The 16,772-nt window shown below is 39.6% G+C and overlaps 1 protein-coding gene across 2 annotated transcripts in view; it reads left to right on the top strand.

Annotated features, from left to right (window-relative positions):
• Positions 1 to 16,772, top strand: part of KCNH6 (potassium voltage-gated channel subfamily H member 6) — a 1,196,060-nt gene that overhangs the window by 969,005 nt on the left and 210,283 nt on the right. For both annotated transcript variants that reach the window (XM_044055208.1, XM_044055207.1), the window contains exon 7: positions 5,966 to 6,391. In XM_044055208.1, the coding sequence (XP_043911143.1) occupies positions 5,966 to 6,391 (426 nt within the window). The remainder of the gene's footprint in view (positions 1 to 5,965; positions 6,392 to 16,772) is intronic.

The raw sequence follows: 16,772 nt of genomic DNA, 5'->3' as shown, positions 1-16,772 counted from the left end.
CCTCCAGTTGCCTCCCATATGCCAATTACGTGGTAGGCAGATAAGGACCATAGGAACCAAACTGGAGAAGGGATCTCAAGGACTGTAAGATGTCTAACTGTATTCACCTTTAAGCAAAATCACTTAAAAGCTTGTTCCTGTCTTTCCAGGCACTTGATAATAACTTCCTTCCCAAATGGAGCAAGGTTGTAAATGCTAACACTGGTGTAAATTTGTGTCTACCCTGCCAATCATCAAGGCTAGAGTTAAATGTAGTCAAAGCAACACTTTGTTTGATCTGTAGTGGTAACTTATTCTATAGATTGTGAATATGTTGAGTTAGGGACTTATCTCTCCAGCCAGTCTTGTTATGTGTTGTTGTAGATTTAAGTCCTTAGTGTGGGTGTTTGAAGAGACTGGTGATTAGAAATGACCCATTGATGTCTCTATACTTTGTGATGTGGAAGAAAGGCCTGGCAATATACTTCTGCTCTCTACTTGAATATTAAACTGTGTACATGGTGGTAGCTGTTCTTAGAGTTGGTATAGGAGTACAGTGCAATTTGACAGCGTTAAATGGATGGAACACTGAATTTGAGACAATAAATACATTTACAAAGAAAAATGAAAAGTTCGGTTCAGAATAACACTTAAACATTAATCTGCCTGGATAAAATACATATAGGCTTTGTTTGTCATATATCCATCTGCCTGTACCTGGTGATATATGCAAGTACTAGCATGCCTGCAGTAACTTGCAATTTACACTTTTGCTAACAGCTTTTTGCAGCTTAATGATCCTCATGGGGCTCTGATACACAAACTGATATACGTTTGGGGTAGACCAAAGTACTTCTAAAATTAGGCCCTGTGTCCTCAACTATTTTCTTAATTGAACAGTCACTGTGATAATATCCTGTGTCAAAAGTAAAAAGTTTAACTCATTAACACCTACGTGGTGTGGAATGTCACACCTCTAGCAGCCTATACACATCTTACATTCCATACCGTTTTCTTGAAAATAAACTTAAAAAGCATAAGAAAAACAAATGTAAATATTTTCTGAAATATAAAAGCAATTAAACTATACAAATAACAATACTGACAGTAAGAAGTATTCTTGTCCATGATAATGGTCAGTGCATTCATAGTTTTTCCCATTAATGCCATAATATATTATAGTGTATACAACCCCCAAATTATATTTCTTTCTAAACTTTCAAAAAATATTCATATTTTGAAAAATGTACAACCTAGACATGTAATGTTAGAACTTTTTTAACCAGACATAAGCTTTCACATGACAACAAGAAATTCCTGTATTCCTTACACGAGTGCATGGATCGTGCAATCCCTAACAGAACCAAGATGCTATCCTCCAAAAAAAGGAAGCCAATCTGGTGGCCCCCTGCCATAAACAAACTCTACAACAGAAGAAAGAAACTGTTGGAAAAAATAGTAAAATCCCATGATTGGAGGAACTCCGTGGTCAGCCTCAGTAAGAAGCTGAGATCCCTCATAAAATCTGCCAAAGCTAGTTACAAAAACAAAATTGCCACTGATTCTAAAGACAACCACAAAGCATTCAATAGCAATGTCAAGAATCTCAATAGCAGCACTCAGATATGCTCTGAGTTACAGCACAATGGCACTAAATATACAGAACCAACTGATATCGCCAACATCCTGGTAGATAGGTTCAGTGCTAACTTTACCCCTCTCTCACCCCCTAAAGGGCCCATCTCTATACTGGATACAAAGTTCCTATAATCACAGCTGCACAGGTAAAAAACACACTCTCCAAAGCCAAGAACACAGCATCCATGGGACCTGACAACATCCCAGGCTGCATTCTACACGAAGTACAGAACGAACTGGCATCCCACCTAAGTACCATGTTCAATCATAGCCTCACCTCAGGCTTTGTGCCCACTGAATAGTGCACAGCAACACTTATCCCACTCCACAAAGGGGGAGCCACCACGGACCCTGGGAACTACCGCCCCATCAGCCTGATGAGCCTGGTCTGCAAGGCTATGGAACGTATCATCATGGAACTTATAAACAATGACATTGGTAATCTCCAAACTCTGGATCCCACCCAGTTTGGGTTTGTAAAATGCAGATCATGTCTCCTAAACATGATAGACTTCTTTGAAGCAGTCACCAAAGCCGTAGATGAGGGTAAGGTGGTTCACACAGCCTATCTAGATCTCGCCAAGGCTTTCAAAACCATCCCCCACTCTGGAATTATAGATAAACTCACTAAACTAGGTATAAATCCCTATGTCTCAAGGTGGGTTGCCAACTGACTCACTGACAGAACCCACACTGTGAAAGTAACAGACTCTAAATCCAACGTCAGACCAGTGACAAGTGGAGTACCACAGTGTTCATTCCTGGGTCCTCTCCTGTTTGGTATCTACTTCTCTGAAGTACAGGCTAACACAGAAGGTCTTTGGCTAACAAAGTTCACAGATGACTGCAAACTAGGAGCCATAATCAAAACTCCTAATGATGTGGACATCCTACAAAAGGGCCTCACTGAGACAGATGCCTAGTGTCAAAGCCATGGCCTTAAGCTCAATGCCAAAAAGTGCATTGTCATCCCTTTTGGTAAAAACTCTGTACCCATGAACTACCACATAGGCGATAGTCTACTTAACACCGAAAGAGTGATAAGAGACCTTGGGACACAGGTGGACAGTAGTCTCTTCTTTGACAATCACATCACCACAGTAGTCAGGAATTCCTTCTACTTGGCTCACCTCATCACAAAAGGTTTCTCATCCAGGAAAAAAGAGGTCATTGTTCCCCTCTACCCATCACTCATTAGACCCATTATAGAGTACAATGCCCCTTTTGGTATGTACCTCGCAAGACATCTACAACAACTGGAAAGGCCACAGAAAAACCTCACAAAGAGGATTACCAGCCTCAAAACAGATGCCCTACGCAGACCGTCTCAAAAAACTCCAGTTTTACTCTGTCGCATATGGCCTACTCAGATGTGATCTCTGCCTAACATACAAAGCTATGTCAAACCCAGAGCTGTTGGACATGCTCCACTTAAAGAAATCTCAATCCCTCCAAGCTACATGCTCTAGGGACCTAAACCTTGTCACCACAATAAACAGAACATGCTGGAGGGATAGATTCCTGTCCCAGAGACTTCCCATACTCTGGAACAAACTACCTATCTATATCAAACAAAGCTCCTCATTAGCACTCTTCAAGAAATCTTGATGATTGGATGGGAGATAGGAAATTCACCCCGGTGATCACTTCTGTGGTTCTGCTTGACAGGGGCACAGGAAAATAATTTTCTTGGGTGGCAAAAGCCAGGGTAACATTTGGCTAGGCTTATATAGGCCCTAGGGCCAATAGCCTAGTACCTACCTATGAACCTATGAAGTGCACATTTATTGTGATATTTACAGAAATATGAAAGCATATATTTAATGGTATAATTAGCAATACAAATAATAATGGCTATCTCTCAAAATGTGAAAAGTTCAAATATGAAAGACAGTTTTCTTTAACATCTTAGGTTTCACCTAATGTCATGTAACAGTTTGTAAGGCATTTGATTTTTGAAGTATTAAGTACATATGGAAATATTGCATATTTTCATAATTACAAACAAACAACTCTCAATGCTTCCAATATAGTGTGATATAAACCACATTTTCAATGAATTGTCCTGTCTTCCATTGCTGTTTCACACCATATACCTCAATAAAATGAAGGCATCCCAGTTTTGAAAATATGAATATAAATGTGAAAATATGATTAATAAGTCACAAAGAAAGATTAATTTCTTCACTGTAGGACATCCTAGACTAACAGTCTTAGTGTCATTTTGTTAATAACGCCTTGCCTTTTCTAATACTGCCTGTAGATGGGAAGTCACTTGGTTAAAGAAGCCAGACCCAAAAAAGTTCTGGACATCATAAGGAGGTATGGGTGTGAACTAGAAATATACAAAAATGTGTTATAGGATTGAGTGAGTTAAAAAGTATAATGAAAATTATTTAAGAACCAACATTTTTTTCAGGAGATGAGCTCCACTTGTAACAAAATGTCAACATTGTTATGATATAAAACAAAAGAAATAGGAAAACATTTAAGTTTCAAATTGCTTTCATGAAAAAATGTTTTCTTGTGACATTTGCAGAAGGTTCTTTATATATATATATATATATATATATATATATATATATATATTCATGCAAAAAATTGAAAAATAAATGATGAATAGATATTGTTTTATTTTATATAAGAACATCCAACAATCATAGAATAGTCCAAAGTTATAACACAAGCATCTCAATATCTAGTTTTACATTTTTACATTTAATTTACTTAAAGGGAACACAGTATTATAAATGACATTTTCTAGGAATTTTTGAGAAGGCAAAAAACTTTCAAATATTTCATTTTCATGAAAGCAAAGACATAAAATTTAGGTTCAGAATATTTTTTATGACTAGACTTGCATGAGTATTTGTGTAAAATATCATAACAGATCTACCTCTCATTCTTTCTCTCTCTTTCTCTGTTTCACTCTATCCTATCCCTTTTCTCCCTCTCTCTTTGTTGCACAGAATATTAATCAAAGGCAGTTTTTGTAAAACCTAATGTTTCTCCTAGGAATAGATTTCATTCCTGTGTTAAAGTGGGCTATATCCAGTACTCCTACAGACAGACAGACAGACAGAAAGGCAGGCACACAGACACACACACACACACACAGACACACACACACACACACACACACATTATATATCGAACTATTGTGCTTCTGTCAAGTTGTATTAAGGTTTCTTCTGATTTCAAGGTACCTGTATCTCAATAAAACAAAATTAAAAACAAAATGTGAATTATTAAAGGACTATGTATATCTGATAAATGTTTGATGTTATTAAGATGTATTCTTTGGCTTTTTTAATATAGAAAACCATTCTCTGGCAAGACTATAATCAATAATATTTAGGATGCGAGCCTGCATGCCACGTTTGATTGGTCCACATAGCTCTGTGGCACAGACAGATCAAGTCCTAATTGTGACCCACATGATCCAGGATCAGTTAGCATCACAGGTGCAGGGGGAGCCCACAAGGGAAAATGGGAATAAATGTCTGATGTCGTCTCACTCATGCATCATGCTGGGGGGGGGGGGGGGTCAGTCCAACCCACTTCACTGCAGATTACTACTAGCAGTAAGAAAATCATCAAGCAGTGAGTGGGTTGAGACTCCCATGATAACCAGCTGTGCATTATTCAGTATTCAAGTTTTTGCAACTGCACAGAAGCATGTTCCTTGTGGTGGCATTGTGGTAGAACATAGATATCAGGTTGTCACATGGACATTCATCACACAGACCAGTGGAAAAGCTAACAGCCCTTTGTTGCTGCCTTGATTTTGGCCACCTCACCACTCAGATCTCACTCCAAATCCATAGACTATTGAAAAACGTAAGACACTTTAATGGCTAGTTTATGATGGAGACTAAAGACACTCCAAAAGTCATCTAGAGGGGTGCAAGCAATCCAGAGATGGGGAATCATATTGGCAATAAGGTAGATGAGGATTAGTGCTGATGGCTGGCAGATACAATGGCAAAAATAAAAGAGGAAAAAATAATTCTGTTGTTAGGCTTGAGATGCCATTAAGTTACCAAGAGGCCCCCTTCCTTAGAGACAATTCAAAAGGTAGCAAGTGTTTAGGGTGCCATATAAATCATAGGTTCTAGGTGATATGAGGCTCCATGAAACCCAGTGGCACTGATGGTGGAAAAAGCAGGTCCATGCCTATGAGCAATGGTGTTGATGGTTGTCTATTAGTCAATAAACAGACTTTTAAAAAAGAGCATACTGATCCCAAATGTTAACATAAATTCTGTGGACAAAAGTGTATCCATTACTCATGTTTTTATCTGTGTATCTGTCATACCTTCATACTGTCCTCTGTTTCCCTTTGTAGGTGCTGTCACTAGGAGCTGATGTCCTTCCTGAATACAAACTGCAGGCTCCCCGCATTCACAAATGGACAATTTTGCATTACAGCCCTTTCAAGGCAGTTTGGGACTGGCTAATTCTCCTTTTGGTGATCTACACTGCTGTTTTCACACCATACTCGGCAGCATTCTTATTAAATGATCAGGAAGAAGAAAGGCACTGGGCCTGTGGATATTCCTGCAACCCTCTTAATATTGTAGATTTCATAGTAGACATTATGTTTATCATTGACATAATCATCAATTTTCGGACCACCTATGTAAACAGTAATGATGAAGTGGTAAGCCATCCTTGGAAAATTGCTGTCCATTACTTCAAAGGCTGGTTCCTCATTGATATGGTGGCAGCGATTCCTTTTGATCTTCTAATCTTCAGATCAGGATCTGATGAGGTAAGACTAGCCTAGTTAATCAGAAAGTGGAAGAACATATTGGTTATTCTAGTAGTAAATGACATAAACAATTTCATCACTTTCTTTAGGGGACTGAGATTGCAAGGTAGGCAACAAAAGATTAGTTACAGCAGTGCATTAACTATGACTACAGGCTGTTGTCTGATAAGAAGGAGGACTAGATTATTTACCTAATTTCTAGTCACTAATTAAAAAGCAGGAAGCAACATGAAGAATTGTGAAGGCTCTATGCAACTTATTTCTATAAATTTATACTTGACTTCAGATACACAAACATTGCATTTGTGAGTTGTGACTAACTAGTACATCTAGGAATAAAAATGTAGAAAAGCTCCCAGCAGACACCATAAAGCACAAGTACTGTGTGGCATATTCAGAGAACGTGACCTTCCACAGTCATATCTTGCAGCAGAAAAGACTAATAAGATAACACCTGCTCGCAGGAATAGCTTGTAACAAGTCCGCTATAGTCAGAGAAATAAATATAAAAAAGCTGAAGATTGTGGTTAGCAGGAGGGGAGCAAGAGGAGCACATTGGTGATCAGAGAGATACAAATTTATCATAAATAAAAGGGAGGTACATGCCCATCATGGACATATTAATGGTTTTCATGATGGCAGTTGGACTTGCAGTAGAAATTGACTTCTTAGCAGAGCTATGAATGAGAAAGTGGCTACCTTTATATAAGATTTTGTTCCTTGGTCTATGAGCAAACACAAATTGTTGCAGAGTATGTCATCATCTAACTCAGAATATGTTTACTTCCATTACTTTATGATTCTGTATATGAACAGAAATCATGGTGCTACAGTACAGCCATAAAACGTCCTGCAGTTTAATTGTTCCGCTTAAGTTATGGTTATGGTCAAATTTTGTAGTAACACATTATAGAGAGGTAATTTGTCCTTTGCTCTGTATGCTACAGCATACACTACCATATGATGTTCATGTATATTTCACTCAGCTTTTTCAAATGTTATGAAGTGTCACTTCTGAAAGGCTGTCTAAATATGTTATAGCTGTCTTGATATGTTCCATTGCACTCTTTGATCTCCATTTAGTTCTTTCCAGGATGGAAATCTAAAAGCACAAGTATAAGAATGGATTTATGTATTTTAGATATTTCTTCTGAGCAAGCTAGGTCAAAAATATATTTGTTTTCTGTGGAAAACAAGCTAAGCTGCAAGAAATAGTTGTGCATATTTCAAGACTGAGGTAAGTGAGAATAGCTGAGCTTTATATGTAAAAGTCGCAGTTTGAGCAAGAGACACTGTCAGGAGAGTGTCATTTGACAGACTGCCATTGTGCTTGTAACCTTGGATACAACAAGTGCTGTATGAATAGATGCGTAAGGAAAATTTCTACATGTGAGATCATGAGAAACCTGCAAAAAGTTTGAGAACATTTGGAAATGTGTCTCAGCTGTAGCTAGGTGATGATTGCATGATGCTGCTGTCAGTTTAAGAATATGAATTATTATTGGAAGAATATTCCAAAAGGTATGACCTAAACTGAGAATCTGTTGAGTTGTAAATTAATCTTCATAATCCACCATTTTAGATTTGCCTTTGTGTAACTGCTAATCTGTTCTGGAACCAAGAAAGCTTGCTGTCACTACATGATTTTATGTCTACTGTAGGCAGGACAGAATTATAAAGATTTAGAGGTTTAACTAAGATCTTCTTCATTGCCTATTTGTTTGTTTGTCAGTTTTTGCAATCAATGTAATATCTGACTGATAATCTTCTGAGATAGTAGGATTATAATATTACTTGCTGTCTGTATAGAAAATAGTGTGAAAGAGGGAGTCAGGAGTCAAACGTTCAATTGTGTACAATATGGCTGAACTGCCAGCTAAGACAAGATAGCCAACCCTAAACGTTTAAAGAGGTTTCCTCTTCACCTCAGATGAAGCAGTTCCAAGGCTGATTATCTCATGCAGTGAGTATAGGAGCGCAGCCCCTTTTATAGTGGACGTGGAGGGTTTGGAAAAGCAAATGCAGTTTGGCTTTGGTCACCTTATCTCAGGCAATGATGTACTCTGACTTTGTAGTTTTTGACTAAGCACCCCAGATCCTTTCAAAAACTGAAGAGAGATCGATCTGTCAGATATTTGTTACAGAAAAAAAAAAGTGATAATCTGGATGATGGAGCTATTCTTCTCAAAAATGGACAAATAGTGGAGCAACTGAATTACAAAAGGAAAGTTAAAGGCTGTGGAGTTGTGGTGACATAATCTTGAATGAATGCAAAAAAAAAAAATACTAATGAAAGAGATACTTTAAACAGACAGGCAGAGAAAGAGCAAAGTGAAAACAAAATGAGGGTCTCAATTTAGGAAAACAGCTAGGAAAAAAACAGACTTCCTTTCAGTAATAAAAGAAAGTGAAGATTATAGTGGAGATGGTTGAAAGTTGTGGGAGGTTATACATAAGAATGAAACCAAAATGTAGATATGCAGAACACACAGTGTGTGAGAGGTTTACTGTTCTATATTTAAGATACAATTATCAAACAAGAAGCTGAACAGTGATGGGCATAGTAATGATTTATTTTATCACTGTTGATTAACTTCAGAAAATGAATAAAACAGATGCAAATGATTTCTCTTGTTTTTCTGTTTTCATTCACTAATTTGACAATGGCAGCTATAGTATATTTACATGGGGTGAGTTTGACATAGTGGTTAAAGTCTTCACTTCATAGACACAGAGTACAAAGTTTGATTCTGATGTCTGGTCATTAGCTAAGTGTAAAAAGGACCTTCTACAATAGCCTATATTTTACCCACACAGTCATGGTCATTGTCTCTGAAGAATTATTATATTTAGGAAGTTAGTTAGTATTATGTTAAGTTGTTTGAGAGAAAAAAGAAGGGGTTTGATTGACACCTTGAAAGGTAAATGACTAAAAAAGGAAAATAAAACAGGCCTAGCCCAGCCTAGCCTACTAAACCTAATACCTTCTTGCATTTACTGCTTTTTTTTGATTCTTTGTTTCTTTCTTTTTTTCTTTTAGTTATGTTGGTTTATTTTATTCATTCTGTTTGTTCAACTTTTGAGAATTTTTATTAATAATTTTTAAATCAAATCCAATTAAGAAAGAGATATAACTATTTTAATTTTATATATATTAATAATAAATGTATGTGGTATTAAAAGACCCAGTTATTCCTTTCCATATGTCTATTGCCTGATACTGCACTACTACTGTTACCATATATAAACATCAGCACTAATCAGAGAAAGACATGTGAAGTAGGAGGGCCTAAACCGTTGAGGGATTTCTGCTCCACCAAGAGCTGGTTGGTTGTCAGAGTTGTAGAACTCTGTGTTCTGGTTGGTTGTCAGAGTTGTAGGACTCTGAGTTCTGGTTGGTTGTCAGAGTTGTAGAACTCCGAGTTCTGGTTGGTTGTCAGATTTGCTTTGAGTTCACAGAGGTGTGGACGGGATCTCCCTCAGCTTGAGGAGCATTAGTGCCATGTTATCTACAGAAAAAAAAAATTTAATTATTCCTGATTACCTTTTCTTTGCAAAAATGATAACTTTTGGGTCATAACTTGTAGGATAATTGATTGAAAAATTATCCTTCAGATATTAGATCCATAATATTTCCATGTAGTTTACATAAGCAACAAAGTAGGGGTGGGTGCTGGCTTTCACAAATATTTATATGCATGAATGTGGGTGCAGTCATTAATGGCGCCAATTTTGGCTGTATGTATGTGGGTTGGTGTGGCTGCTTTTTCTTTTGTGGGGTTCGTTTATTGCAGCATTTGTTTCGGTATTGTATATACATATATATATATATATATATATATATATATATATATATATATATGTACATATATATATATATATATATATATATATATATATATATGTACATATATATATATATATATATATATATATGTATCATCATCATCTTTCGGCTTTTCCCGTTGGGGGTCACCACAGCGGATCATCTCTTTCCATTTCTTCCTATCCTCTGCATCTTGCTCTGTCACACCAACCGCCTGCATGTCCTCTCTCACCATGTCCATAAACCTTATCTTAGACCTTCCTCTTTTCCTCTTACCTGGCAGCTCTTTTTCCCAATATACCCATCATCCCTCCTCAGCACATGTCCAAACCAACGCAATCTCGTCTCTCTTGCTTTGTCTCCAAACTGTCCAACATGAGCTGACCCTCTAATATCCTGATTCCTAATTCTATCCATCCTAGTCACACCGAGTGCAAATCTTAACATCTTTAACTCTGCCACATCCAGCTCTGACTCCTGCCTTTTTGTCAATGCCACTGTCTCCAATCCATATAACATAGCTGGTCTCACTACCCTCTTGTAGACCTTCTCTTTCACTCTTACTGGTACCCGTCTGTCACAAATCACTCTTGACACTCTTCTCCACCCATTCCACCCTGCATGTACTCTCTTCTTCACCTCTCTTCCACATTCACCATTACTCTGAACTGTTGATCCCAAGTACTTAAACTCGTCCACCTTTACCAACTCTACTCCTGCATCCTCACCATTCCTCTATCCTCTCTCTCATTTACACACATATATTCTGTCTTAGCCCTGCTGACCTTCTGCTCTCTAGAGCATATCTCCACCTCTCCAGAGTCTCCTCGACCTGATTCCTACTCTCACTACAGATCACAATGTCATCTGCAAACATCATAGTCCACTGGGCCTCCTGTCTGATCTCATCTGCCAACCTGTCCATCACCACTGCAAATAAGAAATATATATAGTTCAATGAAAAGTATTTGCCCCTTCCTGATTTCTTATTTTTTTGCATGTTTGTCACACTTAAATGTTTCAGATCATCAAACAAATTTAAATATTAGACAACTATTAGACAAAGATAACCCAAGTAAATGCAAAATACAGTTTTTAAGTGATGATTTTATTTATTAAGGAAAAAAAACTATCCAAACCTACATGGTCCTATGTGAAAAAATAATTGCTCCCCTTGTTAAATCATGAAGTAACTGTGGTTAATCACATTTTTGGGAAAGCTGAGTTCAATTTCACTAGCCACACCCAAGCCTGATTACTTGCCTGACCTGTTGAATCAAGAGATCACTTAAATAGCACCTGTCAGACATAGAGAAGTAGGCCAAAATATCCCAAAAAGGAAGACATCATGCCACGATCTAAAGAAATTCCGAAACAGATGAGAAATAAAGTAATTGACATCTATCAGTCTGGAAAAGGTTACAAAGCCATTTCTAAAGCTTTGGAACTCCAACAAACCATGGTGAGAGCCATTATCCACAAATGGAGAAAACATGGAGCAGTGGTGAACCTTCCCAGGAGTGGCCAGCCTACAAAATGTACCCCAAGAGTGCAGGGACAATTCATTCAAGAAGTCACAAAAGAACCCAGAACAACATCTAAAAAACTGCAGGCCTCACTTGCCTCAGTTAAGGTCCGTGTTCCTGACTCAACCATAAGAAAGAGACTGGGCAAAAATGGCGTGCATGGCAGAGTTCCAAGGCAAAAACCACTGCTGATCAAAAAGAACATAAAGGCTCATCTCACTTTTGCCAGAAAACATCTTGATGATCCCCAAGACTTTTGGGAAAATATTCTGTGGACTGATGAAACAAAAGTTGAACTTTTTGGGAGGTGTGCATGCTGTTACATCTGGCATAAACGTAACACAGCATTTCAGAAAAATGCCAACATCATGTCAAACATGGTGGTGGTAGTGTGATGGTCTGGGGCTGCTTTGCTGCTTCTGGACCTGGATGACTTGATGTGATTGATGGAACCATTTCTGCTCTCTACCAAAAAATCCTGAAGGAGAATGTCCGGCCATCAGTTCTTGACCTCGAGCTGAAGTGCACTTGGATTCTGCAGCAGGACAATGATCCAAAACACACCAGCAAGTCCACCACTGAATGGCTTAAAAAAACAAAATGAAGGTTTTGGAGTGGCCTAGTCAAAGTCTGGACTTGAATCCAATTGAGATGCTGTGGCATGACCTTAAAAAGGTGGTTCATGCTCAGAAACCCTCCAATACAGCTGAATTAAAACAATTCTGCAAAGAAGAGTGGGCCAAAATTCCTCAACAGCGATGTGAAAGACTCATTGCCAGTTATCGCAAACGTTTGATTGCAGTGGTTGTAAGGGTGGCACAACTAGATATTAGGTTTAGGGGACAATTACATTTTCACATAGGGCCATGTAGGTTTGGATAGTTTTTTTTTTCCTTAATAAGTAAAATCATCATTTAAAAACTGCATTTTGTGTTTACTTATAGGTTCATAGGTTGGTACTAGGCTATTGGCCCTAGGGCCTATGCAAGCCTAGCCATAACAATTCCCTGGATATTTCTTCCCACAATATTTACTTCTCTAGACCTCTGTCTAGCAGGGTGACTGACATGATCCCAGGGGTGAATTTCCTATCTCCCATCCAATCGTCAAGGTTCCTTTTGAAGAGGACCAAGGAGGTGCTCTGCTTGACATGTATGGGTAGTCTATTCCAGAGTATGGGGGAGTCTCTGGGTCAGGAACCTATCCCTCCAGCATGTTTTATTCATTGCGATGACAAGGTTTAGATCCCTGGAGCGTGTGGCTCTGAGGGATTGGGATTTCTTTAAGTGGAGCATGTCCAACAGCTCAGGGTTTGACATGGCCTTGTATGTTAAGCAGAGATCACCACTGAGAAGACGATATGCCACAGAGTATAGCTGGAGTTGTTTTAGACGGTCAGCATATGGCATCTGCTTTAGGCCTGTGATTCTTTTAGTGAGGTATTTCTGTAGCCTTTCCAGCTGTTGCAAATGTCTTGTGAGGTACATACCAAATGGGGCATTATACTCTATAATGGGTCTAATGAGGGATGAGTACAGTGGGACAATGACCTCCTTTTTTCTGGATGAAAAGCCCTTAGTGATGAGGTGTGCCACATAGAAGGATTTCCTGACTGTTGTGGTGATGTGGTTATCGAAAGTGAGACCACTGTCCACCTGTGTCCCTAAGTCTCTCATCACACTTTCGATGTTTAGTGTCCTGCCACCTATGTGGTAATTCATGGGTACATGTTTTTTTCCAAAGGGGATAACTATGCATTTCTTGGCATTAAGCTTGAGCCCATGGCTCTGGCACCAGGCATCTGTTTCTGTAAGGCCCTTTTGTAGAATATCCACATAATTTTGGGATTCAATAATGGTTCCCAGTTTGCAGTCATCTGCGAACTTTGTTAGCCAGAGTCCATAAGTGTTGGCCTGTACTTCAGAGAAGTAGATGTCAAACAAGAGTGATCCCAGGACTGAACCCTGAGGTACTCCACTTGTCACTTGTCTGGAGCTGGATTTAGACTCATCTACTTTTACAGTCTGGGTTCTGTCAGTAAGCCAGTTGGCAACCCATCGAGTGACGTAGGGATTTATGCCCAGCTCAGTAAGTTTATCTATGATTCCAGAGTAGGGGATGGTGTCAAAGGCCTTGGCAAGGTCCATATAGGCTGTGTGGACCACCTTACCCTCGTCCACAGCTCTGGAGACTGATTCAAAGAAGTCAATCAGATTCAGGAGACAAGTTCGGACCTTCACAAACCCAAACTGGGTAGGGTCCAGTGTTTGAAGGTTGCCAATGTCTTTGTTTATAAGTTCCATGATAATGCGTTCTATGCCCTTGCAGATCAGGCTTGTCAGACTGATGGGACGGTGGTTCCCGGGATCCAAGGTGGATCCTCCCTTTTAGAGTGGGATAACTGTAGCTGTGCGCCATTCGGTGGGCACAATGCCTGAGGTGAGGCTATGATTAAACATGACACTTAGGTGAGGTGCCAGCTCATTTTGTAGTTCATGTAGTACACAGCCTGGGATGTCATCTGGTCCCATGGATGCTGTATTCTTAGCGTTGGACAGTGCGGTTTCTACCTGTGTGGCCATGATTACTGAAATTTGACAATCTTTTGGTATTGAAATGGGCCCTTTAGGGGGTGAGAGGGGGGTGAAGTTGGCACTAAATCGATCGGCCGGGATATTGGCAATATCCTTGGGATCAGTATATTTAATGCCATTCTGATGTAGCTCAGAGCAGATCTGAGCATTGCCATTTAGATTCTTGACATAACTATAGAATGCCTTGTGGTTGTCTTTGGAATCTTTTGCAATTTTATTTTCATAATTATCTTTAGAGGATTTTATGAGGGATCTCAGCTCCTTACTGAGGCTGGTGAGGGAGTTTTTTGCATCCTGGGATTTTCCTCTTTTCTGCAATAGTTTCTTCCTTCTGTTGAATAGTTTGTTTATAGCAGGGGACCACCAGATTGGCTTCCTTTTTTTTGGAGAAGAGCATCTTGGTTCTATTTGGGATGGCATGATTCATGCACGAGTGGATGTGCTCTTACAGTGCCTTAGTGTAAGATTCTGCAGTCGAACTTCCAGATCCCGTCTGCGTGGGTGTCATGAAGTTTGTCACTTCTGACTTCAGTAGCATGAAGTTGGCTTTGGAGAATTTTTTTAAGGAGGTTTCCTTACTGGGGGGTGTGGATGGGATGTGGATGTCAAGGGTGATTTGCTTATGGTCAGACCTGACCAATGAGGGGGTGACCACTGGTGTGGAGCATCTATCTCCCATGTTGGTAATGACCAGGTCTAGGATATTGGAGCCCCTGGTGGGACAATGGATTAGTTGATCCAGGGCATTGGAATTTATTAATTCCAAGAACCACTGGGAAAAGGAGTTGGTACCCGAGTAGTTTTCCCAGTTAATGGCAGGGTAGTTGAAATCACCCAGTATTAGGGTGTTTGGTTGTATCTTAATATTTTCCAGTATGTTTAGAAAGGTGTAGTGAGAATCTTGGGGCATGGTGAGGGATTTCTAACAAGCTACAATTTGGATTGCAGTCTTACCTAGTGTTAGTTGCACCTGGAGAATTTCAGATGCATTGTGTTGGGCAACTAGCCTGGAGGTGTGTATATCCTTGGTGAATATGGACACTCCTCCACCTTTAGTGTTTCGGTCTTGGTTTTGTGGCCAAAAAGTGTGGTAAGAATTGTAGCCTGGTATTGCAGGGGTGCTCTCTGGTGCCTTGAACCAGGTCTCAGTTACTGCACAGATATCGATGTTCTCCATTTTTAGGAGTGCCTCGAGAGAGTGCATTTTGAGGTTTAGCCTTCTAGCATTGAGTAGCATTACCTTCAGATTTTGCATGCTTGTATCTGTTACAGTGGTGGTTTTATCCTTTGAACCTTGCCTAAAAAAAGGCATTATGGGGTGGCAAGAGCTTTAGCCAGAAACCTGAATCCCAGGGGTGACAGGTGCAGACCATCTCTGGCAAAGCATCATGGTTTGTCGATCATGTCTTCCCAGGCAGACAAATACTGTTGGGTTATCTTTGTCTAATATTTACATTTGTTTGATGATCTGATACATTTATGTGACAAACATGCAAAAAAATAAGAAATCAGGAAGGGGGAAAATACATTTTCATTGTACTGTGTGTGTGTGTGTGTGTGTGTGTATATATATATATATATATATATATATATATATATATATATATATATATACACACACACACACACACACACACACACACACACACACACACACACATATAGGTATACACAAATTGAGACCTGTTGGCATAATGGTTAAGGTCTTCGCCTCCCAATGAGACCAGTTGGCATAATGGTTAAGGTCTTTGCCTCTCATGCACAAGGTATAAGGTTCGATCCAGACTTCCAACCAAATCCTGTTTTGAGTTTGCATGTTCCCCCCTGTGTCTCCATGGGGTTCCTCCCATGTCCGAAAACATGCTGAGTGTTTCCATCTCAAACCCACCAATGAATGGAGCTGTGGGCAGCAGCACATACTCTACATGGTGCCCTATAGGGGGAAGAGTTGTACAGTCCAACCACTCTGGGCATCTACTGTGGTGTACAGTATCCTCAAGATAGGAGAACATGGATCACAGACTGCATGTCATGGCAGGGCTAGTCACTCAATGGTGTAAAATATGGCTCTGATTCAGTCATGTGTACTAATGTCACCAAAATGGGCATGGGTAGTTACCGGTGATAAGTGGGTTGAGGACCCGGCCTACTCCAACCTATGCTAGGAACCCATGCTAACAGTGGGAGGGGTATATGTGCCCCTATTGACCAGTGTGTGCCCACCATAAAGCCCAGCAGCCCTGGGTCAGTAAGTTACTGGCCGGCTGGTGTCTAGTTGCCCAGCCTGGGTTACCTGGGATAGCTCTGTTGAGCGAAAGCTGGACGTAAAAAACAACCTGCCAAACATGAACTGAGAATTGCTATGCTTAATATACGTTCACTGACAGGATGCAGCTTGGAAGTGAATGACATGATGATACGGAGGAGGTTGGACA

Source organism: Protopterus annectens, chromosome 13.part0 (assembly GCF_019279795.1).
Source record: "Protopterus annectens isolate FY-2018-M chromosome 13.part0, PAN1.0, whole genome shotgun sequence".
In the NCBI taxonomy this organism is placed as follows: Eukaryota; Metazoa; Chordata; order Ceratodontiformes; family Protopteridae; genus Protopterus; species Protopterus annectens.
Note: the sequence above shows the minus strand (reverse complement) of the source record. Positions and strands in the feature narration are given on the sequence as shown.